Source organism: Solenopsis invicta, chromosome 8 (assembly GCF_016802725.1).
Source record: "Solenopsis invicta isolate M01_SB chromosome 8, UNIL_Sinv_3.0, whole genome shotgun sequence".
Taxonomy (NCBI): Eukaryota; Metazoa; Arthropoda; class Insecta; order Hymenoptera; family Formicidae; genus Solenopsis; species Solenopsis invicta.
In genome coordinates, this window is record NC_052671.1 from 21358114 (window position 1) to 21384995 (window position 26882).

The following is a 26882-nucleotide window of genomic DNA, read 5'->3' on the forward strand; positions in this document are numbered from 1 at the left end:
TGATGAGTAATCTTCAGTTTTTCACCAATTTGTCAAATGTTCTTCGATTTATATTCAATACTTAACTATTTCTTTTCTAAAAAAAGCTGATTAAACTAAGTGTTACCATCCAGTAACTGAAGTCGTCAGTTGTTCAACAATTTGCCAGATATTATAGTTATCTTTCTTGTTAATATCTAGGTTGTAAATATTAGTTTTTTAATTCAAGAAAATTTCTTAAACACTTATTAGCATCTATTATTGATGGTAATTGATGATAATCTGTTTCTTATTAGTTTGTCAGTTTTGTTATTAAATAAAGAATTATAGAAATAGAAAAAATGCTATAATTTTGTAACAGTTAGTAACAATATTCATGATTAGCTACAATTTTTAACTAATATCAATATTACGCAAACAAGAATAGTAATCCAGATAGCATAGAAAATTAAAAAAAAAGTCTTTTTTTAATTTAAATTCATGCTACCAATAGTTCATTTTGAGATGCAAAAAGCATCCTTTTTCTGTGGAAAAAAGACAATTTTTTTGTATCTCAAAATAAACTCAGAATTGGTCATATACGAGGTGTGTTCAAAAAGTATCGCGAATTTTGAATTTTCGCGGGTTACGTATATTCGAATTTCGATCTTTTTGTGGCGTTATGTTGGTACTCATGTCTCTCACTTATGCCGACAAGCTCGGCCATTTTGAATGTTCACTTAATTGTTGACAGCTGCTTTGCTTGCACGTGTTTTGGATCGTCTTCGATTTTTACCTATTCAAAAAAATGGATCAAAGAACCTGTATCAAATTTTGTGTGAAAAACGAAATTAAGTGCGCGGATGCATTCCGAATGTTGACTGTGGCATACGGAGAAGCTACCTTGGACCGAAGCAACGTTTATCGGTGGTACAAAATGTTCTCAGAAGGCCGAGAAGATGTGAACGACGAAGAGCGTGCCGGACGCCCGAGCACTTCAACAACAGACGAAAAAATTAATGAAGTGGAGAAAATGGTATTGGCCAATCGTCGAATCACCGTTAGAGAAGTTGCTGAGGACCTAAACATATCGATTGGCTCGTGCCATTCGATTTTTATCAATGATTTGGGCATGAGACGGGTCGCCGCGAAATTCGTACCAAAATTGCTCAATTGCGACCAAAAACAGCATCGCATGAACATTGCTAATGAGATGTTGGACTCTGTCCGCGACGACCCAAATTTGCTCCAGAGGGTCATAACTGGTGACGAATCGTGGGTTTATGGTTATGACGTGGAAACCAAAGCTCAATCATCTCAATGGAAGCTGCCGCACGAACCAAGACCGAAAAAAGCGCGCCAAGTTCGGTCGAATGTGAAAGTTTTGCTGACAGGTTTCTTCGATTGCAGGGGCGTGGTGCATCATGAATTCTTGCCACAGGGTAGAACGGTCAATAAGGAATATTACCTGCAAGTTATGCGCAATTTGCGCGAAGCAATCCGCCAGAAACGCCCGGATTTGTGGAAGAACAAAAATTGGCTTTTGCACCACGATAACGCCCCTGCTCACACATCGTTGCTTGTGCGCGACTTTTTGGCCAAAAACAACACACTAATGATGCCGCAGCCACCGTATTCCCCAGATCTGGCCCTCTGTGACTTTTTCTTGTTTCCTAAACTGAAGAGGCCCATGAAAGGACGACGTTACACTACGCTTGACGAGATAAAGACGGCATCGAAGGAGGAGCTGAACAAGATAAAAAAAAATGATTTTTTGAAGTGCTTCGAAGATTGGAAAAACCGTTGGCACAAGTGTATAATATCTCATGGGGATTACTTTGAAGGGGACAAAATAGATATTCATGAATAAATAAATAATTTTTGAAAAAACACAAAATTCGCGATACTTTTTGAACACACCTCGTAAACCTGAATTTTTTTAAAATTCTGTATGTTATCTGGGAATATGTGTATATAACTATACACTAGTTATAAAAAGTTGAAAGATAGCTCACTGAGTTAGAAAAATTATAAAACGTTTATTAAAATATTTATAAGTATATTTATATATATTTGCATTCAGACGAACAATTAAAGATATAATTAATCTCTTTTAAAGTAATTAACAAGTAGTATAATACAACCTACATATACCACCTAAATACATATACCAGCACCTTTACGATATGGAACAGATACATACTTCCGTGCTATATGACTTGACAGACCCTAAACTATACGATCGCTTTTCTGGCATACTAATGTCTCATTTGAAAAAATATTCAGATCTCGATCCTCACTAAGATTTTCATCATGTATATCAAATTCTTTTCCTAACACAACACACACTTCTTTTTTTTATATGACTATTATAACCATAAGAATACGAGGTGTGATCAAAAAGTAAGGTGACTCTTTGAATTTCGCGCGCTCTGTACACTCTAATTTCAAAATTTTTTTTTTGTGTTGGTACACTCGTCACGATTCACAGTTTTGACTATATAGCATGTGTTGTTTTTATGTGAGAGGCATAAAGGTTAGACTCGTGTTTGCGTGCCCGGCGATTTTTTGCTGTTGAAAATAATGGAGCAGAGAGTTTGTATTAATTTTTGTGTAAAAAATGGTATTAAGTGTTCAAAAACTCTTGAAATGTTGACAGTGGCGTACGGTGAGTCAACTTCGAGCAAAAAAATGTTTATAAATGGTATAAATTATTCCAAGAGGGCCGAGAAAATGTTAACGATGAACCTCGCTCTGGACGCCCCAGCACGTCAAAAACCGACGAAAATGTTCAGAAAGTGAAAGAAATTGTGTTGAAAAATCGTCGAATCACGATTAGAGAAATAGTTGATGATCTTAACATATCGTTTGGCTCATGCCAATCAATTTTAACGGATGTTTTGGGTATGACACGTGTGTCAGCGGAATTCGTTCCAAAACTGCTTAATTTTGATCAGAAGCAGCGTCGCATGAACATCGCCCAAGACATGTTGAACGACGTCAATGATGATCCTGATCTGCTCAAAAGGGTTATAATTGATGACGAAACATGGGTATATGGTTATGACGTCGAAACCAAAGCCCAATCATCTCAGTGGAAGAGCCCAGGAGAACCAAGACCGAAAAAGGCACGCCAAGTTCGTTCGAATGTGAAGGTTTTGCTCACAGTTTTCTTTGATTACCATGGCGTTGTGCATCAAGAATTCCTACCACAAGGTCGTACGGTAACAAGGAGTATTACCTTGAGGTTATGCGACGTTTGCGTGAATCAATAAGAAAAAAACGTCCGGAAGTGTGGAAAGAAAATTCATGGATTCTGCACCATGATAATGCACCTGCGCACACGTCGTTACGAGTGAGTACTTTTTGATCACACCTCGTATGTATAATATTAAAAATGCGAACATCATTCAATTTTACAATGCTGTTATCTCTAATAACTTTGAGAATATTATAATAGCTTGCATGATACACTGTTCCTCGAAAAATTAATCGTCTAAATGAATATGCCAGTAATTCAAGAGGTCCATCTTAAATAATTTGCTAAATAAATACTTTTTCAATTGAAAAGGGTTCGTAATTGTTACGGGCTCCAAATAATCTTACACCATCAAAATTTTGTAGAAGCTGATTATAGCGATACTTAAACATCATGGAATCAAATAACTTTTTTCCTTCATAAGATGTTTCAGGATACGAAAAAATTTTAAAGCCTAAATTTAATGTATGACGCAGTCTTAAAAATTGTAACTCTCACAAAAATTATTTATCCTTATTTAATATTTGTTAAACATTTATAACGATTATTTATTCTTGTTTAATATTTCATTTAAATAACAAACATGAAAAAATTCCAAAAGGATTGCGAACGTATTATATATTCTAAGACAGAAAGAGACAACACATACTCGTACAGTGTTGCACCCTTAGAATATATAATACGTTCGCTCTGCGTATATGTACACATCTCCGCTATTCGACTGTTCTGTGGTATTCGCCTCCCACGGAGACTACATTGCCATTTTGGCAACGCCTGTTATAACGGTTAGGCCGTTTAAATTACACAGGTCTACAAAATTAGGGGGGGTCTTGTGTTTTGAACTTTGAATGACGTTTCTATAGGATTTTGATGCGCTGAAAACGACTACATTATCCGTTTTTTTCCATCACCCTCCATTTTTTAAATAATCGCAAAAACAATGTTTTTTGAACTTGATTTCTTTATGAATTTTATCTGGCTAAAAAAAAAATGATAGCGAGGTCAGCTTTACGGCATTTTACGCAAAAATGTTCCCACAATACAGAAAATATTTTTTCGCAACTTATAAAAACGTTTTATGCAAACCGTACACAAAAAACTTTGAAAAAATTATGAAAAATTGTAAAAAAATAATAAATTTTATATAAAATATAAAACCAAATAACTAAATAACAAAAAATCGTACAAAATATTTGACTTTTTGGGCATTTTAGCTCTATGTTTCTAGTTTAATCTTTTTTTGGAAAATTAATTTCCGATCATTTGTTAAAAAGTTATTGAATTTAAACCATACATGCATCCCGCGAGCGTTACCTACGGTGCGCGACATCCACTCGCGTCTGATGGACTGACATCGAATAAAGTTCAAGAAGTTATAAAATTATACGAGATCATATTATGTATAGTTTTTTTGGTCACTGATTTCAAAAATAAACAATTCAAAATGGCGGATTCAATATGGAAGACAAGAATTTTAAAAATGCGTATAAATAACACGAAAATCAATATCTAATGGTTTTGTAAGTCTTTGAATACTGCTGTATAATTACAATTGTTTAATTGAAAATGGCGGATCTAATAACGACATATAAGTTTCATCACAAATGTAATGGCGACACATAAGTTTCATTACAAAAATTTATTGCAATAACTTAAAATTGTATTATTTATACGAGGTGTGTTCAAAAAGTATCGCGAATTTTGTGTTTTTTCAAAAATTATTTATTTATTCATGAATATCTATTTTGTCCCCTTCAAAGTAATCCCCATGAGATATTATACACTTGTGCCAACGGTTTTTCCAATCTTCGAAGCACTTCAAAAAATCATTTTTTTTATCTTGTTCAGCTCCTCCTTCGATGCCGTCTTTATCTCGTCAAGCGTAGCGTAACGTCGTCCTTTCAATTTAGGGAACTGGACCTCTTCAGTTTAGGGGACTGGGCCTCTTCAGTTTAGGGAACAAGAAAAAGTCACAAGGGGCCAGATCTGGGGAATACGGTGGCTGCGGCATCATTAGTGTGTTGTTTTTGGCCAAAAAGTCGCGCACAAGCAACGATGTGTGAGCAGGGGCGTTATCGTGGTGCAAAAGCCAATTTTTGTTCTTCCACAAATCCGGGCGTTTCTGGCGGATTGCTTCGCGCAAATTGCGCATAACTTGCAGGTAATATTCCTTATTGACCGTTCTACCCTGTGGCAAGAACTCATGATGCACCACGCCCCTGCAATCGAAGAAAACTGTCAGCAAAACTTTCACATTCGACCGAACTTGGCGCGCTTTTTTCGGTCTTGGTTCGTGCGGCAGCTTCCATTGAGATGATTGAGCTTTGGTTTCCACGTCATAACCATAAACCCACGATTCGTCACCAGTTATGACCCTCTGGAGCAAATTTGGGTCGTCGCGGACAGAGTCCAACATCTCATTAGCAATGTTCATGCGATGCTGTTTTTGGTCGCAATTGAGCAATTTTGGTACGAATTTCGCGGCGACCCGTCTCATGCCCAAATCATTGATAAAAATCGAATGGCACGAGCCAATCGATATGTTTAGGTCCTCAGCAACTTCTCTAACGGTGATTCGACGATTGGCCAATATCATTTTCTCCACTTCATTAATTTTTTCGTCTGTTGTTGAAGTGCTCGGGCGTCCGGCACGCTCTTCGTCGTTCACATCTTCTCGGCCTTCTGAGAACATTTTGTACCACCAATAAACGTTGCTTCGGTCCAAGGTAGCTTCTCCGTATGCCACAGTCAACATTCGGAATGCATCCGCGCACTTAATTTCACACAAAATTTGATACAGGTTCTTTGATCCATTTTTTTGAATAGGTAAAAATCGAAGACGATCCAAAACACGTGCAAGCAAAGCAGCTGTCAACAATTAAGTGAACATTCAAAATGGCCGAGCTTGTCGGCATAAGTGAGAGACATGAGTACCAACATAACGCCACAAAAAGATCGAAATTCGAATATACGTAACCCGCGAAAATTCAAAATTCGCGATACTTTTTGAACACACCTCGTACTGTATGACAAAACAAAAAAAAAACATATTATATTTTCTTAAATGATTTTAGTGTAGTTTTCTTGCTGTTTCAAAATCTTTATTACCTTTTGTGACAATAGAAAATGTACATATAGAAAGGTGATTTTGCGTTACCCATCCTGTACCACGTGGAGGTATCACCTTATTACAGGACATGGCCCCTACGCCAGGAACATATTTACACTATCTTAATACTAAATTTATTTTTAATTGCACATTTAAATATAATTTGGAATATAATTTTCTAATTTAATAAAAGCGAGCTCTTTTAATTTCAAAGTCCCGAGTCATTGACATCCTTTTGTAGTTTGCTTTCCAGGATTGATCTCTTTTAAGCGACGAACAGTAATCCGCCATCATATGTATATCATACCTACCCTGGTACCGCCTTTCCATTTCTTTAATATCTTGATGAAAACGTTCACCCTGTTCTTCGCTAAAATCACCAAGATTATCGGGGAAATAATCCAAATGAGAATACAAAAAATGAACTTTTAAACTCATACTGCATCCTAAAGTTTGAAAATTATTTAGCATCCTTTGAACGATCATTTCATAGTCTGCGGTTTTTGTATTCCCCAGAAAGTTTTCCACGACACTTTTGAAACTGACCCAAGCTTTTTTTTCAATTTTGTTCAAACATTTGATCTTTCATCAACAATCGAATCTGAGGACCATCAAAAATTCCTTCTTTTATTGTCCCTTCAGACAATTGTGGAAATTTGGCCTGCAAATATTTGAAACAATTGTTATTTTTATTTAGCGCTTTTACAAATTCCTTCATTAGCCCCAGTTTAATATGTAATGGCGGTAACAAAATCTTTTTTGGATCGACCAGACTATTATATATCACATTTTTTGATCCGGGTATTAAATTTGTTCTGGGTGGCCATTTCTTCTTTACCCAATGCTCATTTCGCGCACGACTATCCCACTCGCATAAAAAACATGGGAATTTTGTGAAGCCAGACTGTTGTCCTAAAAGGAAACATATTATTTTTAAATCGCCACATATCATCCAATTATGTTCTGTGTATTTGATTGTATTAAGAAGAAGTTCCATACTTTCATATGTTTCCTTCAGAGAAACTGAATGCGCTATTGGAACAGCACCATATTTATTACCATTGTGTAGCAATACTCCCTTCGAGCTCTTTTTAGACGAATCAATGAAGAGTCGCCAATCAGTGGTTTTATAGATATTATCTTTGAACTGATTTATCAGACCTGCTACATCATTACAATAGACCAGTGAGTTAGTCTCTGAAAAATATGGCAGGAAAGATGACTCTCTTGTCCTGTAATATGTAATTGATGTCCCGTGAACTAACAAATATTTATCTTTTAATCTGGAAGCCAAAAGCTCCGATTTTTGTTTTGAAACACCTAAGTTTCGAACGAGATCATTTAATTCAAGTTGCGTAAATATTTGGGGTTCTTTAGATACTTCATTATTTAAACAGGTCACATCAGTATTAGAATTATATTTTTTGATCATAGACTTGGTTACAGACGGTATATCAGGATAAACGATTTTATTTTTAATTTTATTATTATGTCCTTGAACGTTACATAAGCAAAAGTAACAATCATTTTCATGATTTGATGGCTCACGCCATATCATTGGACGTAAAAAAGGCATTGATTTTACATTATTTTTTTTGGAACGTCTTAAACATACGACACAAGTATGGCATACTTTATAGGGTACCCAATTCTTATCTTGGTTAACAATTTGTATACCAAAACAGTAACTATAAGCTATTTTCACGAATTCTGTTATATTTTCTCGATATTTGTGTACTATATAAGAACCGCAAATGTAACAAAAAATATCTGCACTATTTTTACAAACGCGTTTTGATGACATTTTTACGACAATATTTATACCAGAATGAACTAAAAGTTTTTATTGCAGTATATACAAAGCGTATTTGAAACTTTAATATTCACATCTAGAGAAACACCGAATAGATTCAAAGAAGAATGTATCTGGTGCCGGATCGTACGTTACTTTATATAACACACATCACTTCGATAACGAGAAGTTGCGCCGCGTAGCGACGCGTTTGTGTACCAGCATGTGCTATTTGCCTTGTAGAAAATACGTTATCTTTCAATATTTGTAATTACACAGCAGTAATCAGAGACTTACAAAACCAACAGATACTGATTTTCGTGTTATTTATATGCATTTTTAAAATTCTTGTCTTCCATATTGAATCCGCCATTTAGATTTGCTTATTTTTGAAATCAGTGATCAGAAAAACTATACATAACATAATCTCGTATAATTTTATAACTTTCGAATTTTATTCGATGGCAGTCCGTCAGACGCGAGAGGATGTCGCGCACCGTAGGTAACGCTCACTGCATTTATGGAATGCATTTATGGTTTAAATTCAATAACTTTTTAACAAATAATCGGAAATTAATTTTCCAAAAAAAGATTTAAACTAGAAACATAGAGCTAAAATGCCCAACAAGTCAAATATTTTATAAGATTTTTTGTTTTTCAGTTATTTGGTTTTATATTTCAAAGTTTATCATTTTTATTTTTCACGATTTTGTCAAAGTGTTTTGTGTACGGTTTATATAAAATTTTTTATAAGTTGAAAAAATATTTTCTGTATTGTGGGAACATTTCTGCGTAAAATGCCGTAAAGCTGACCTCGCTATCATTTTTCCTTTAGCCAGAAAAAATTCATAAAGAAATCAAGTTCAAAAAACATTGTTTTTGCAATTATTTAAAAAATGAAGGGTGATGGAAAAAAACGGATAACGTAGTCGTTTTCAGCGCATCAAAATCCTATAGAAACGTCATTCAAAGTTCAAAGCACAAGACCCCCCCTAAGTTTGTAGACCTGTGTTATGTATCTGACCTTGCTTTGGAATTATGAGTATTATGCATACGAGCATTCGCCGTATCGTTTTTATATAATTCACATGACGTGTACTCTTTCATAGTTTTCATGAAAAACGGATTATTCTCACGTGTATTGAGTTTTTTTCAGTTTCGTATCGTTCTTAACTATTTTTTGCTTTTTCCATTTCCATTTCAGTATACGTTAAATCAGAATATGCATCACCTGCAGCCGTAATAGAAATAATTTTACACCTGTCTAAATCTAATTATTTTTTTAATGAATTATTTTTTATTGAAAATTAACGAATATAAGTAAATATATATTTAAAGTAGTAGAGAGAGATATTTTGATCGTTGCTGTATCAATACAAATTGAACAAAAATGCCTTCTACGGTTGCAGCTAGGTCTTCGTGCTTGTATTGTTTATGTGATTTTATACACTTTCCTCAAATTTAATGAACTGCGCAATATACATAAATTGCTTTTATAATGCATATTTTACAAGTGTTACATTTATTGCATTTATTGCTTTCTTATGTCTTTTCTGCTTTTCCTATCTAGCAGAGCCATGTTTTTGTGCATTAAAAATTTTTCATTTCAATAAAATTTTCTCATTTTGTATTGTTTCCTCTTTAATTCTTTGAAATTAAATGTTGAAATACCATTTGAGTTGAAATAAAATTTTTCAATGAGAATTAAAGATGCTATCACTTGAATTTTTGCAATAGGAAAATTTTTCAATGACAATACAGAAAAGATATAGTACCACGTGGGTTTTGTATAAAAATTAAAGATACTACCAGTTGGGTTAGAATAGGAATATTTTTCAAAAAAATACAAATACTACCATGGATTTTGTAGAAAAAGTATATTCTCTTCATAATAGGCGCACTTTAAAAGATGCATTCATGCATTTTTTTTAATAAACGTATATCATGTTTATTAGACGTATATCATGTTTATTAGCTTGCACAATTTCAAGATATTTATTTTAAGTAAATACCACTTAGGTTGGAATAAGAGATTTTGTAGAAAATATTAATTAATACATACTATTTGGGTTGAAAAAATAAAGATTTTTAGGTGCGCGCACACACATAGGCGCCTTTTTTTACCTTTTCTTTCAAAAGGTAAATACCACTTAGGTATATATATATATATAAAACAAGGTCAGATACATAATTTAATCGTATATAGGTATATATATACAGGGTGTCCGTCCATAAATGTCCGAGCAAATATCTCGTAACTGGTTGAAGTTAGAAGAAAGTTTAATAAGGAAAATTTACATGGTTTTTAGTCGGCTACAAAATGCACGTAAAGAAATTTTTTTTACTCGTCACCTTTTTGAGTTATGAAGGTCAATGTAGGTTTTTTAAATGGGTACCTATAATTTTTTTTGCATATTTACATAGTAGAGGTAATTTTCAATCAAAATTATATTAAGAAAAAAATTGCTACGACGCATCGTTTACGAGATAATCGGCATGCAAAGTATTAAAGTAATAATTTGGATCGAGTATTGTTGAACAAATTTGGAATATCAAATAGGTTGAGAAAGTAAACATTGTTTTTTCATGAAATATTTATTAACAAATTAATTAAGAAATGGTTCGAAATTGTTACCATCATGATCGATACAGCATTCAACGCGTTTTATAATGTTTCTTATTGTTAACTGCAGCATTTCTGTTGTAATACTTTCAACAGCTCTAGTGATTTTATGTCGTAAATCTTCTTCATTTTCAGGAATAGTTGCATAAACAATATCCTTTTTTTGTGAGTGTTTTACATAAAAAAACTGGACAAAATACGTTCGAACAGGTCGATTTTCAGATGTCACTCGCATATACTCTGTCTATAGTTAGAATACTATAAAATGTTGTAGAAAAAAGAGTTTTTCCGAAATAAATCATGAAACACATCAATTTTCAATTTTAGACACGATTTAATCAAAAATTCCTCATATTCGCCTTGTTACATAAGTACATTTTTTAATAGAAATGACAATAATATAATTTTTTTTGAAAGTATGAATCTTTAGCTTTAAAACGCCGTATTGTAAAGTTCTTTAAAGTTTTTTGTTGCAAAGATATGATTTTTTTTGTGGATTTTTAGATGCCCAAAAATACCTCATATTCTCCATGTTACATAATTATACTTTTTAAAAGAAATGACTTTGCAAAAGAAATTTTATTTTGAAAGTGCGACTCTTTAGCTTTAAAACGCCGTATTTAAAAGTCCCTAAACGTTTGTTGTTGCGAAGATATGATTTTTTGAAGGAAAAGTGGATTTTTGACCAATTTCTCATGTTTGCTTAATGGTTTTGCTTTTATAACTTCACAATAAATTATTTGTCGGCAATGCCGATTATGCAGTCATACTCCTGAGATTTTGAACTTTTGTTTAAAAAAAAAAATCGTAGAAAAATATTGGTTGTAATCAAAATTATAGCTTCTCAAAGTTGAAAAAGTCTCCCAGACCCAAAAATGTGTTTCCGTATTTTACAGGATCGGTGTGTTTAAGGGTTAAGTTGTCAAAGCGGTAAGTTTTTTAGTTCCCGGATACCCTGTATATATATATATATATATATATATTTATATATATACATACATACATACATACATATATATATATATATATACACATACATATATATATATATATATATATATATATATATATATATATATATATATACACATACATATATATATATATAATATATATATATATGTACATATATATAATAAATAATAATTTATTAACTTCAAGCTTACATTACAGCCGAGAAGTGGACTTGGTTTACATAAAATCTATTCTCTCTCATCCTTCCATTCCCTCGCCGCTTGTACAGTTCTTGTCTTAAGCTAATCCTACTCTTCGACCTATCTTTGCAACAGCCTCTCAAATATTTACTCTGTAACTTAGGTTCTACGCCCTCCCTACACCGTTTATCTATTGCCTTTTTTGTATTACTTATAACTCTTTTTTTTTTTTTACGATGAAGGAAATGCTCATGGCACGACAGGTTGGCTAGACCTGACAGTGTTGGACTCGAGTCAGGGCGGTGCTAACCCGGCCACGTAATTTCAGCGACCAGGCTCGCCCTAACCCGCCTACCAACTAAAAACCTCACCGAGCCACCTCGCCCCAGATCGAGGGAAGGCCCCGGCCAGCAATACGCTATTTCATCAGTAGCCTTCCCCCGGGAGTCGGAGCGTGAGCCCCCCGACGCGCCAGTTCGTCAGGTTGGGAGAGGACGTGCCAGGGCGGCAGCCGAAATACGTCACCTGCCGCCTTGTCCACCCCGGGGTAGCGCCGTGAAAAACACCGCACGCCCCCCGCGCTTCTTTAGGGCAGGAGGCGAGCGCCGAACTTACCCGTTTCGCGCCAACCCCCTACCCAAGGTCCAATGGTCCCGAGGGGACCGACCAGGCCTACCTCCTATCTTCGCGTGGCCGGCACGCCGGATGAGCGGAGTCCCCTATTCATCGGGCGGCCCAACAGCCAAAGTCCTCGTCTCCTGGGCATCCCCGAGCGCAGGGGCAGCCGGAAACGAGGCCCAGGATCGCGTAATGACCCCCTCCCAGGGGAGTCACTCCGCGGCCCTAGCTCCTCCGAGGACAGGCGACCCCGGGGGAGAAGGCGTCAACGCCTTCTCCGTCTGGGGTCTCAACGCCTTCTTGAGAGGGGTGCTCGAGTCTCGTCCCACTCGCTTCTCCCGTTGCGGGAGAGGGAGGGGCTCGAGCACCACCTTCGCCTGGGGGAGGTGCGCGGCGCTCGGACTGTCGAGCCGAGGAGACCCCGGTCTGGGCTCGGCGAACCCGGAGCCCGCTTCCCCCCTGCGGCAATATGTCCCCAAGGACGATGGACTCGCGAGCCCGCCGCATAACTCCCGCGTAGGAAGCGTCGTCCCCAGTCACCGTCACCAGAATCGCCGATGACTTGGGGACGCGCCTCCCTATCTTCCTCGCCGCGAGAACTTTGCTGCGCGGCGGACCTTTCTGCTTCTTCTTTTCCCTCCTCGGCTCAGCCGCCGGGGGGGCGGCGGATGCCGCTACCCCCGATGGCCGACCCGAGGCTGTGCAAAATCGTGGGGGGAACACCCTCCAGCCACTGACCCCCGTGGGGCGAGTGGGGGGGCTCTACGGCCCCCTTTGTCCACCCTCCTTCTTTTTCTGGTGCCGATGACCCCCAGCTCCGATCGCTCGCAGGCGTATCGGGGCCGGGCGCTGCCGCTGGCACGGCGGGGGCGCGGGAAGCTCCTCCGGCGGAGCTTCGCACTCCCTTTCTCCCCTACCCCTTCTTCTTCTTCTTGCCCCTGGCGTCGGTGGGGACGGCGGCCGGGACAGCCCCCGTCTCCACCCGCGCCAGGCGCCTCTCCAGGCCCTCCACCGTCGCCGTCAGCCGCTCCAACGTCCCCAGCACTCGCTCCTCGAAAGGAGAAGAGCCGGGGGCAGAAGCGACCGACGGGGGCGGCGGAAGGGAAGGAGACCTTCTCCTTGACGTCTGCGGAGCAGCCGCAGACGAGGAGGGGCCGCTCTGTAGCATGAGGGCGCGTTTTGCTACCCCCAGCTGGCCCCTCAGTTCGGCGACCTCGGCCCGGAGGGAGCGCACTTCCTCCTCCCGGGCCGCGGTCGCCGCTTCCTCCTGCCCATTTTCTCGCTCGAGACGGCCCATGGCGCGGTACGCCAGCGTCATGAGCGCCTCCCGGGCGAGATGGGTATTCAATTTCATTCGCCACGACAGGTTGCCCGACAGTGGGCAATCTGTTGAGCCTTTTATGTATTACTTGTACCTATTCTCATCTATTCAATTATTAATTATTAATTCTATGACTTAGAGATCACAGCCTCTTTACATTTTCCATACTTTATACAATTATTATACAATTACCTTAAATTACAGTTATTACCTATTTCTTCAGTCTAAATCCTGTTGTCTTACTCTACTATTTCGGTAATATTATTTTTGTTTTTTCTCCTCTCATCGCTTGCCTCCTTTCTCCTTTTTAATTCTTTTTCCCTCTCTTTCCATAGCTTCTTCAATATTTCTCCCTTCCGCCTGTCCGTGTTTTCCTCGCATATCTGTTCTACAACTCTGTCCTTATCATCTCCTAAATCCGCAAACCATACGCTTGTTTTCACGCAATCCTTGACGTAGTGCTCTAGACAGTCCCAGTCTTCTTCGCAAAATATACATAGTCTCTGTCTTTCTTCTAACCAATATTTATTCGTTTGTTCTAGATTACCACATCTTACTTTTATCTCTTATTTTTTCTCCTCTGCTTAAATCCTCTACATTCCTACTTTTTAAGTAATTCGGCAACTTCACATCTAACCCTATTTTCTTATATCTCCTATTGTATCTTGGCGCATTAACGTTTTTGTTCTCCCATTGCCTCTGAATATCTCTTTCCCTGTCAATTAAGTCCTTTTCCAAATCGTCTCCAACATCTTCTTTTACCACTTTTGCTTCTGTTTCCCAGCCATTCCTGTTATAGTATTTTTCAATTTCTATCCCATATATATCGCTCCAGTTGTTCTGCTCTTTTTCCTTCCAACACTCCTTAACTATTTTTCCAACACTCCAACTATTTCTCCCTACTTTAATTCTATTCTCATATCTCTTCGCTCTGATCCCCCATCCGACTCTTAATTTGTCCATTAACAGCTCTCTTGAGATGATGTATCTTGATGTACAAAAATCCAGTCTAAACATCCACCTGACGTAGTCCATCATTATTTTCTCTAGTTTCTCGATCTCTGTCCATCCCCAGATTTCCACCTCATACGCCATCACACTTTGCATCAGGCATGTGAACAACATCTATCTCCTCTTTATGTCGTTTCTACAAATTCTCTCTCCTAGTCCCCATACTTTCCTTACTGCTATTCTACCTTTACCACATAATTCCTTTACATATTCCTTATAACTACCCCTGTTATTTAATATAAAGCCTAAGTATTTAAACGCCTGTACTTCCTCAATTTCTTCTTTCCTCCACTTCCATTTTTCTATATTTTCTTTCTTTTTCCTATTAAAGACCATTATCTTCGTTTTCTCTGGACATAATTTCAATTTCCTGTCTGCGCGGAAACGCTTGAGCGTGCTCATCATTTCTAGTAGTGCTTCTTTATTTTTTTGCTATCAGCGCTATGTCGTCCGCATACGCCAATTCCCATATCCTTATCTTACCTATTGCTACGCCCCCTATTCCCCTGTTCCTTAAAACCTGCTCTAATTCCGCTGTATACAAATTGAACAAGAGTGGACTCATCACACATCCTTGTCTAACGCCTTTTCCTGTTGCAAAACTTTCCGTGTTACTTTGTTTCGTTCTTACCACCGTCTGCGTCTCTTCATATATTTTTTCGATTCTTCTTATCAGCTGCTCCTTTATACCCATACTCCTCAGCACTTTCCACAGTTCCTCTCTATTTACTCTGTCGAAGGCCGCCTTCAGATCCGCGAAGAGCATGTATATCTTTTCGTTCCTTTCTCCTCTTCCTTTTTCCCTCTGCATCAAGTGACTGAGGACGAAGATGTTGTCTATGGTCGACCTCCCTCTTCTAAAACTTGCCTGACTCACCGGAATCAGGCCTCGATCTTCCACCTCCGTCTCCAGTCTATTCCTGATAATTTCCGCATAGATCTTATACGCCGAACAAAGAATAGACGTACCTCTATAATTGCTGGCTTTCTCCCTTTCTCCTCTTTTATATAACGGCATAATTATGCTCATTCTCCAATTGTTTGGCATCTCTCCTGTATACCAAATCCGTTTCATTATCTTCACCAGCCTTTTCCATAGTTCTTCCCTCACGGAAAATAAGTATTGAGGCTCAATACTGAGTATTGAGATTTCAATACTCAGTATTCAAGTTGTAATACTGAGTATTGCATGTCAGTATTGGTGAATACTTGAGTATTGGTAAAGGTTAAGTAGTGACGAATACTGAGTATTAACAGTTACTATTGGAGAATACTGAGTATTGGCAACTGGTATTGATCAATACTCAAGTATTAGATAGTCAAAGTGTTTATGAATACTGAGTATTGACAGTTACTATTGGTGAATACTGAATATTAGAAACGGTATTGATCAATACTTAAATATTAGAGATAGACAAGTATTAATGAATACTGAGTATTGATAGTTGCTATTGGTGAATACTGAATATTAGAAACTGGTATTGATCAATACTTAAATATTAGAGATAGACAAGTATTGATGAATACTGCAGATAAATATTGATAGTTACTATTGTTGAATATTGGAAACTGCAGTTATTGATCAATTATTTAAAACTTAAGATTTCAAAGCATTTTTTTATTTTGCACTGAATTAAATTTAAAATGCGGTCCAAATTTAAATCAGTATAAAATAGGACATAATGTAACGTATTGAACGTTTTTATTTTGTCTAGAATTGTATATAAATGTATATTTTCCAAATTTTTCAAATAGGTCGCTTTCTGTTAAAAAAAATATTTAACAGTTTAATTTTTTATTAATAATAATTGATGTTTTTCATAAGAAAAATTGTTTATTAAAGTGTATAATTTTAGCTTTAAAATGACATTTTCTTCATCACTACGATAAGTCGAACCGGACATATCGTATTTTGTAATTAAATACAAATATTCGTTAAAATTAACTCGTATTTCGGTAAATAAATTTTTTTGAACAAACAAAAACACGTCCTCACTTTTTTGCATATATTCGAATTAATAAAATTTTTAATTAATTTAAAAAACGATTGATTTTTTCTTATCTGATTTCAAAAGGAATTAGTCAAATACTTATAAAATGGAATATTTTTTGTATTATAAATAGCACAAAGTATTTTTAATTTTAAAAGTACTATACAATAATAATTACAAAATACCGTGTAATAATACAATACTACATAAATAATTCAGTCAATTTCCATTAGGTTGACAAGCGGCATTACAATATAATGATCGTCACGCATATTATAATTCATTTTAATACATTTCCGTTTAATTGATGTAGGCAAAATACAAATTATTTCATCGCTTTTTCGTACAATACTACTATACAATGTAGAAGTATTATTAACTTGTGAATCTTTTGCCAGTTCTAAATTTAATGGTAATAATTTTAGTCCAAAAATTACATAAATGTCCTCGTTACAATTAATTTTTTGAACCATACAAATGTTTTGTATCATAATATAAGCTCCATTTGTCAATTGAATAACACTGTTTTCTCTTTTCGTAAAACGTTCGTAGTCAACTGAATGATATAAAATATTTTTAAAAATAAAACGCTTATACAATTGAATATTATCGGCGGACACTAATTCTTCCTGCAATAATTGTATAATACATGCCTGCTGTACAATATTTAATGATATATTGGAAGATGGTTGTAATAATCGTAAATGTGGTCCATATTCAACGCAAGAATTTATTTTATGAGGTCCAAACATTTTATTAAAGAGCAATTTCCCACGAACCGTACAATTTTCATCCTTAAAAATCTTATTGCTTATTCTATCTACAGTCTTTAATCTAAAATATGTTTTGCATATTTGCCTTGGTACAGCTTGAGTATTGTGATATAATTTTTTTAGTCTTCCATTATAATGTTCAAAAGGATATGCTGAATGAGCCCACAATGAACCGAAAGCAGATACTGACTTTGGAATATGCAATAGCAAATGGACATTAAATTTCATGAACTCTTGTCCATACAAAGTTTCTGTTTGGAAAACAAATTTCTTTAACGATCTTTCGCCTACATAGAATTCATTTTCCGTAATTTTGTCCTTCAGGAAAATATGCATGCTGAAAACTAACAGGGACCAGTGTTTTATGTATGTACGATGCATTAAATTGAACAAGCACGCAGATGAATAATATAAAAGAAAGTTTCTCCATTCGGAAGCCTTCCACAATTGTCTTTCAGTTATCGATCGTGGAACTCTAGTTATTTCACAAGGTGGTTTTATATTGCATAGATTTTTATCGAATTCTATCATTTTATTTCCAATATACCATTCTTTGTCTTTGTTAGCCGGATCGAACCAAATATTGCATACAAACGTTTTCGTTACGCCTAAAAGCACAGTATGCATGTAATCAGGCACAAATGAATTTATAATATTAAAAACCGGTAGCTTCATTAATATAGAGGGTCCTTTCACTCCGCGTACACATGCATTCGTTTCAATTGCCTCTTCGCAATCAGCTTCATGCTGCAACGTAGTACGAGGTACACCTATGTCACCACAGTAGACTCGAGTGTACCCTCTTCCAAATGGTATTCTATCTCCTTTCTTTAAACAAAAAGAGCATCCACTTTCTCCATTAAATTGTTTCAAGTTTTGTAATAGTGGTCTTGCTACCGAATCTACGGATGCAATAAGGGTATGTACTTTTATGTTTATTGTTTCTGGATGTTCCGGTGTGATGCATTTCATACCCTCATTATGAAGAATGATTAATTCGTCTACGAAAGGTTTCATAAAAAGGTCTATAACTGGCTTATCAGTTCCGTACCACAAACCACACAACATTACATTTTGTCTTCTGAGGCGATACGGCAATTCATTTATTACAACCTGAATAGGCCACATCGACATTTTTGAAGAATTAAAAAGCGCTACTCCGTCAGTATTTAACTGCAACGTTATATCGTGTTCACCTATTACTTCTCTATTAACTAATTTACGATACACTCGTCCATTAACAACGTCGCTTTCATTGAATCTATTTTTCGAAAGTTTGTAATAAAGATTACTATTCATTATTCCTCTTAACTGATCAGCTAATGGGATATGTAAAAAAAAATTTCCTGCTTTTTTTAAATCATCTTTCTTAAAATCATTATTGCAATCTTCGCATCGATCGATAAGTCTTCCATCAGCAAATTGTAAGCTATTTTTACATTGAGGACAGTAAAAGTGGAATATAGTCTTCACTGCAGGTGAAAATTTTTTTAAGAACAAGTATTTTGAAATATATTGCGTACGTGGTAAATGACAGTTAATAAGTTTAAGTAAATCGTCGAGTGCATAGTCTGATAGTCCATGTCTAACTGCGAAGCCCATAATAAGTAGTTCACTTTCTTCTTGCGTCAGATTGCAGTCGTTGTACAAAGGAACTCTCTCCTAAAAAAATTTTAAATATATGTTAAATATTATATATTACAAATAGAATTATATATTCGTGATCAATTTTACAAAGTATAGATAAATTTTAGCTCGATGCAGACATAGCTCGATACCATATATACCTATCTGTTGCAGAAAAATAAACGTACGATGTCAGAATATTACATACACATAGATTCAGTCATCAATATTAAATTAGAACAATTGCATTCTAACGCGAAAAGAAAATAAATTACTTATTATGGGTTTCACAGTTAGGCATGGACTGTCAGTATGCACTAGACGATCAATTTGAACTCATTAACTGTCATTTTACCACGTACGCAATATATTTCAAAATAATTAATTGTTAAAATAAATTAATTGGAACGAGAAAATTTATGTAATTTTTGGACTAAAATTATTACCATTACATTTAGAATTTGCAAAAGACTCACAAGTTAATACTTCTACATTGTATAGCAGTATTGTACAAAAAAGCGATGTAATAGTTTGTTTTTTGTCTACATCAATTAAACGGAAATGTATTAAAATGAATTATAATAAACGTGGAAAATATGGATGCACAACTTTTTTTCAACATTATTATGAAACACATTAAAATACGAAAACGGCTGTACCTTATCCTTATCCCGAAAATTGTGAAGAATTTGTTGCGAAAAATATTACCTCAACAAATATTCTTTATAATCTATCTTATTCTTTTGGGAATAAGGGGGAATAATATTGTAGAAATGCTTGTAAGTATCAAATTATTAAGTTGATTAACAATTTAATATTGGTGATATTACAGTTCTCAGTTCTTTTTAAGAAACTGTGATTTAAGTCTGGCAAGTAAACAACGCGCAATTTGAGAGATCTTGTAAATGTTTATAAATTCACATAGAATAATTATTATTAAAAACTAAGATCTGCTTACAACTGGTACAACCGTTTTCGTATTTTAATGTGTTGATATACTTTTAGGTCATATTACGATATAGTTTGTATTATCATGAAACACCTGTGGACCAACAGGATGGGAATTCAGAATTTCTTCATTATCTTCATTGTCTACTATTCTATTCTCATTTTCAATATGTTCATTGTTACTCCAATCGCTGTTGTCATCTTCATCATTTTCACTTGTATTTTCTTGAGCATCCTATAGCATATGTAAGTTTATATTTTATAACTTTATTTCAAAGAGAGAGAGAGAGAGAGAGAGAGAGAGAGAGAAAAAGAGAGCCTCAAATTAATATTATAGGTAAAAGTGTATAATGATTTATTATACCTGTGGAATGATTACGTAATCTACTTGATCATCCTGATTGACATTGTCGACAATGTCATTATCATTCTCATCATCTACTCTAGCATTACAAATTTCATGATCCTCTATGTTTTCTTCTATATTCTGTACACAGATGTCCATAATGAAAAAAATTATTTATTTATGTAATGGTACCAAAAGTTTGACAACAGGCATATGTGTGTCCCTTACTTGATAAATTTGACTCCTTCTGTATTGCGTTCTCTGTGGAACTGGAATGTTGCTGTCCTCAACATATAATTTATATTTTCCTCGACCAATTATGATCTGCAGAAAGGATGGTAAAAAATAATAATATCTATATTACATTTCAGATATCTTTGTTTGTCTTTTTCGGTTATGTAAATCTTGAAATATTAATACTTAAATTTTTCTTTTGTCACGTCTGAGCCTTCGTAAATTCTTAAATACACAAAGTAAAAGTAAATGAAATACAATTTGCATAACAATAACAATTACATTACAATTAACAGTTATAAAACGTATATTAATAAATACATAACAAAAACAAAGGTATACGAGCATAAAATAGATACATAAAAACACGCAAGTTTTGATCAATTCATATAATAAAAATTATACTTTAACAAATTAGTTACCGTTGCTCATCTAATTTCTATTATCCGTTATGATAATCACCCAATAAATGTTATGGTTAGCTGCGATAAAATTACCGTTAATGCATTACTATTGAGAAATATATATGAAATTGGTTAGGATTTCTTTTCTTCACATAATGCGATGATTTGAGAAATATGAAATAAGAAACTGTTCGCGTTGTCCCTCTCATGTGTACTTTTCTAATCGTCTTGTACTTTTCTAACAAGTATTATATATAAGTATTCTGATTACTTGATTTTCGTCGTTTGTTGGTTCATTATCGCCTGCACCAATGCCTACATCAACATGACGATGTTCTTCGTTTTCGTCTATATTCTAGATCATAATATAAATCAACTTTAATTTTATGACAATATATATATATATATATATATATATATATATATATAAATGATGCAATCATGCATATATTAATTGTTAAACATCGTTGTACAGTACAGTATAGTATACATACCTCATTTAAACGACGCGGACGTCGCGTTGTTCTTGGAATTAAAATATTTTCATCTTCCAAAAATCGTTTATATGGTCCTCTTTTCATATTTTTAACGTACGCAAAATTAACTTTGAAACAACAATTACACACGGACGACGAGACATAAGGCCTGTTCTTTTTAGCTGAACTGGCTGCACTAATTCAGAGTTTATCTTTCTTCTTTTAACGTGGAGGGAAGAAGATAAACTGTGAACTAGTGCAGTCAGTTCAGCTAAAAAGAACAGGCTTACAATTACAATTTTACAAATGTGAGCGGGAGACAAAGCAATGCAGCTGAGAAAGAAAAATCAAAATATCGCTCGTACACCAGCAAATACAGATGCAAGGATATAATTCGGACCAATGAGCGTTTAGCATTGGACCGCCAATTTGAAAATCGGACCAATCCCAACTAGTGATAGAATTTCGCGCCCGAAAACATATGCAGCACGCATGTAGCACCGGCCACGCCGCACACAACACGCTCGCATGGCGCGCACTGAACCTAACCAAGCGTGTGTCATATATAGATAGAGCATTTCAACGTGCGTACGTGCATGTGTGTGTAGCGTGCTACGTGATTTCGGACTTGTATTCACATCTCGATCCGCGCCTTGCAAGAGATTTCGTGTTAGTTTTACGTTTCTTCGTTCTAGTGAACGACAAACAACGATACAGTAATGACGAATTTGCACATGATAGATGACACACAATGTTTAATTTATGAGTTCACAAACGAGAGTCACAAAATTGCAGTAGGGTTCCGCGAATGGTTGTGTAAGAAAGTGACTGATAGTGAATTGCGAGAAATTATCAATGAAGAAAAACAAGTTACATTGCAATGGCCTGATGTGGATGTCGGACCAGCGGCTACTATAAAAAAAAAATAGATTCATGTTCATGGATGCAAACCACGGCAAAAATTTTAGCTCATGGTGGTAAGTACGTCAAGACGTTTCTTAATTTCGAAACAATATCATGCAGATACAATTTACATTAGAATTTGAAAAATTTTTACTCTGTGCCTTTCGAAAATCCGCATATCACCTGCGTATATTATACAAGTTGCACAGAGTCTAAAGTCATCCTGATATTATAAATTAACTTAAATTAACTTAAATTTTTTTAATTACTCAGGAACCTGCATATCAGGTTACTACATTAAACGAATAAATTATGGGTAATTATTATTATTGAATATTTTGAACATTTCCCTTATTTTTTAATGTATTCATTAAATCGGTTAAATGTAGCATCTTGTAGTGTTTATTGCTAAAATTAATTAACAATTTTATAATTAAAAAAAAGGTTAATGACGCATACCCGATGCCCCAGTATACTTACATTTATTATATAAATTCGATCATATTCCAGAATGGACAGACATGTGCACTCGTCGATCTAATTTGGAAAAATATGGGTTTATGAAGTCTTCTAAAAGTGAGCGAAAAGAAATAAAAAGAAAATGCGTAAGTGACGAAAGCGATGATGAAGATGTAAGTATGTATTGTATATTATACTTCTGGAAATAGGTTGATTGAAAACGTAATTCAATTTAATTTATAATATTATATCCTTGCAGTAAACGTTTTCATGTCTTGAAATCAGTTGTACATTATTAAGGAGATACTATATTTTCGTCATATATACAGAGTGACAAATTATGAGATGTACTTTTAAGTTTCCATATATGAATGGTCAAGTGAATATTTCTTACAAATTTTGAGTTAGTCTAGCACCCTATAAATCATAACTTTTTGATTCGTGTTCTTACTTTCTTTGCGAAAAGTGCTATAATTTGGAGTTGAGTTGTTCATTTGTAATATTTCACTGATATAATATTACCCATAAATAGCATGTTTGTGCAGCAATGTGAAAGCGTGATTCCTTTCAAATGGATAATGAATAATCTCTACCATTCTTCGGCATATATACGGTCTATATAAAGAAAACAAGTTATTAATAATTAGTTAATTATTAAATATTAATAAATTATTAAAAGAGTAGTTGATTTTTTCAAAAATTAACTGTATGTGCTGAATGATGAAGATTAAATATTATTCATTAAAAGCATTTTTTTATTGTAGAAAACTAGATCAAAGAAGAAAGTCTCCAAATCTAAAAAACATACTCAATCCGTTGAGGTAAAAAATAAAAATAAACTGTGGATGCAGTTGAAAAATGACAAGCAGTTCGAAAGAAAGATTACAGTATGCTGTTTAATTTACAAATATAAGTTCTTATAAAAAAATCAGTAAATCAATATTAACTTTCTTGTGGTTTTTATTTAGATTTCGGATGATGAGAACGATGACAATTCGTCAGAAATGACAGCAAAGCTACAAGCTAAAGTCGTCACACTTGAGAAAGAGATCGAAAGACTAAAAAATGACAATAAACGTTTGAGAACTTTAAAAACAATAAACGAAGGTACTATTTTTCACAAATTTGCATGGTTTACTACAGATATTACTTTATTGTTTCATTTTTTCTAGACCAATTGAAATAATATTTTGAATGTTTTCATTTATAGTTATATGTACTTCTGTTTATGTTTTCAATTGTAATCATTCGTAATTTACAATACATTTCAATTCAATGGAATAAGTCAATGTAACAAATTGAATTCTTTGGCATTATGATCATAAAATTGACATAAGATAACGCAATACTATGTTTCTTTTTCAGATCTGTCAGTAATAGATAGCCAAATAAAAAATATAATGTCAAATCTGACACAAATTTTAAAAAAAACGGCGCACACAAATGAAGATTTCAACGAACAAATTATTCAAAATGAGAGTCAAGAACTTGAGACACCAGCAATTGGTAATAACGTTTCTTCAATTGTAAGTATTACAGCATAAGTTTTATCGAATTTATATAAATGAATATATATATATATATATATATATATATATATATATATATATATATATATATATATATATATATATATATATATATATAAATGTTTATGTACTACCAGTTTATCGTTTATTATTACAGGAAGAAGACGTAGTTGAGCGTAAGAAAGAAAACGTGGTAAAGCATGAGAAAGAAAACGTGGTTAAACATGAGGAAGAGAACGTTATGCGTGAGGAACCAATACATTTCCATATAAAGAAAGAAATTCTGGATAAATGCAATCATTCGAGTATTGCTAAATTGACTGGAGATCTCACTTCAGCAATATTTTCTCGAAAAGAACTTGCTACCTCATCGTTAACGGGCAAAGTAGCCAATATTCATAAAAATAAAAATACGTCTGCAGCCAAGGAAAAAGAAAAACTCAGCCCTCGGAGAGTAGATGCCATTATGTGTAAGAAAACAGTACATACTTGAAACTGAAACTAAAATATAAGATAAAGTTATATATATTATATAATTCGTTGTATTTTATTATTTCAGCTTATGTGCAATCGACTTTCACAAGAAGTGAAGACACTGTTAAAGAAATACAAAGAGCCATTCGTCGCAAATGCAATAATACTCGTATGCAGTAATACTCGTATCAGAATATACAAAAATAGTACAAATTATGGCCATTTTGTATTATCCTTATTCTATTTTTAACATTTATTTTTTTAAACATTATATTAAAATATTAAGTTTGTTTAAGCCTTGATTACAAAATTTGAATATTTGACATAAATTATTTTTGTGCAACTAAATAACATTTATGATCAATTTAATGTTTAGTTAATAATTGTATCAGACTAAATATTTTAGTTTTTTTAAACAAATTTTCTTAGTGCAATAAATAAGGAAAATGAGTTTTGTGTACATTTTTTGCATTTTTTATTATCCCCGTCAATACTGACACTGAGTATTCACCAATACTAATACTGTGTATTCACTAATACTAATACTGTGTATTCACCAATACTAACACTGAATATTCACCAATACTACTACTGAGTATTCGCCAATACTGAGTATTGACCAAAAAAGTATTAGCCAATTTAGTATTGCCAATACTGAGTATTGAGATCTCAATACTTATTTTCCGTGAGGGTTTGCTCGCGTACTTCCATGCTTCTGCCGGAATCCCATCAATACCTGCTACTTTCTTGACCTTCATTTTCCCAACTGCTTTAATTATTTCTGCCTCCACTATTTCTTCCTCTCCTTCTTCTTCTTGCTGCTGTTCCATGAAGTGTTTTCTCCATTCTTCCTTTCCTATCTTGCTGTTTATCGTTGTTCTCCTCCCTCTCTTCCTATTTATATATTTCCACGTCTGCTTTATTTTTCATCTTTCTCAGTTCCTCTTCTTCCTTTCACCTCTTCTCCTTTTGTTTCTTCTCTAGCAGTTCTTTCAGATTTCTTTTCTCCTTTATACACTGGGCAACAAAATTATCGCAACACTCATTTATATCAAAATTTCGCACAACTTCAAATAATCGTAACTTCGTTAAAAATTATCGTACTTGAAAAAATTTTTTTTTATTTTAAAGCTTAAAGTCTCTACTTTAAGATGCATTTGGCCAATTTTGAATTTCTTCTTTCCTCCTTCCGCCGTCTTTTTAAAAGTAAAGACATGTTTTGTCTCCGAACATTTGCAAAGTTTGACGCACTCCACGGAGTAGGACGAATTTTTTTCGCAAATGTCACAATAATCATCGTAAAATTTGGACTTTTCGCTGCAAATTAAAAAAAAAAGAGGTTCGTACGATTTTTTTTTGAGGAGTTAGGATGTATCAAAGTTATGTATGCATTTTGGTCAGTTACCGTCAGCATTAGCATTACCCGATGTGCACCACGGGGAGGTTGCTGGTCGGATTTCGCACATCGTGTGTGTGTGTGTGTGTGTGTGGTGTGTAAGCAGAGATGAGGACCACGGTTCGTCACTTCCGCAGTATTGCTCAAACCCTCTGCTGTGTGTGTGTGTGTGTGTGTGTGTGTGTGTGTGTGTGTGTGTTACAGCAGAGATGAGGACCCCACGGTTCGTCACTTCCGCAGTATTTTATGACTCCAAACCCTCTCTGCTGTGTGTGTGTGTGTGTGTGTGTGTGTGCGCGCGCGCGCGTGCGCGTGTGTGTGTGTTGCATAAAAAATGTGGGTGCTCTCGCATTTAATATGAGGTATTCCCACCTCGTCTTCGAATGACTTCTTGTAAACGGTCATGCATATTAATGCATGACCTAATTGTGGCTTGAGGAATTTCGTGCCATATTTGCTGTAATATTGCTCCTAACTC

General features: G+C 34.9%; 2 protein-coding genes across 4 annotated transcripts; one reads left to right on the forward strand and one right to left on the reverse strand.

The window, feature by feature from the left end:
• Window positions 1-15951: 15951 nt before the first annotated feature.
• Window positions 15952-21792, reverse strand: LOC120358410. The gene is made up of 6 exons (XM_039452636.1): window positions 21662-21792; window positions 21439-21522; window positions 20758-20853; window positions 20548-20670; window positions 20278-20418; window positions 15952-19271 (listed from the first exon to the last, which is right to left on the reverse strand). Exons 1-6 carry the CDS (start codon window positions 21746-21748, stop codon window positions 17052-17054), a joined length of 2751 nt encoding a protein of 916 aa, XP_039308570.1. The 5' UTR covers window positions 21749-21792; the 3' UTR covers window positions 15952-17051.
• Window positions 21793-22383: 591 nt separating this feature from the next.
• LOC120358411 (interaptin-like) lies at window positions 22384-25224 on the forward strand. Of its 3 annotated transcripts, XM_039452638.1 has the most exons (8): window positions 22478-22620; window positions 22820-22862; window positions 23057-23178; window positions 23770-23892; window positions 23974-24112; window positions 24371-24531; window positions 24692-25004; window positions 25094-25224. In XM_039452638.1, exons 2-8 carry the CDS (start codon window positions 22859-22861, stop codon window positions 25186-25188), a joined length of 957 nt encoding a protein of 318 aa, XP_039308572.1. In that variant the 5' UTR covers window positions 22478-22620; window positions 22820-22858; the 3' UTR covers window positions 25189-25224. The 3 variants fall into 3 exon arrangements, with proteins under 3 accessions (XP_039308571.1, XP_039308572.1, XP_039308573.1); XM_039452637.1 differs by lacking the exon at window positions 22820-22862 and having other exon boundaries at window positions 22384-22620; XM_039452639.1 differs by lacking the exons at window positions 22478-22620; window positions 22820-22862; window positions 23057-23178 and adding an exon at window positions 23212-23384.
• Window positions 25225-26882: the final 1658 nt, after the last annotated feature.

Excerpts from the sequence above, each read along its gene's own strand:
- LOC120358410 (XM_039452636.1), bottom strand. The coding sequence starts at position 21,748 with ATGAAAAGAGGACCATATAAACGATTTTTGGAAGATGAAAATATTTTA. Across the intron at positions 20,854-21,438 it reads CAACAAACGACGAAAATCAA|ATCATAATTGGTCGAGGAAA; the intron begins GTAATCAGAATA and ends TCCTTTCTGCAG. Across the intron at positions 20,671-20,757 it reads GAAGGAGTCAAATTTATCAA|AATATAGAAGAAAACATAGA; the intron begins GTAAGGGACACA and ends ATCTGTGTACAG.
- LOC120358411 (XM_039452637.1), top strand. The coding sequence starts at position 22,587 with ATGCAAACCACGGCAAAAATTTTAGCTCATGGTG. Across the intron at positions 22,621-23,056 it reads AAAAATTTTAGCTCATGGTG|AATGGACAGACATGTGCACT; the intron begins GTAAGTACGTCA and ends ATCATATTCCAG. Across the intron at positions 25,005-25,093 it reads GAGAGTAGATGCCATTATGT|CTTATGTGCAATCGACTTTC; the intron begins GTAAGAAAACAG and ends TTATTATTTCAG.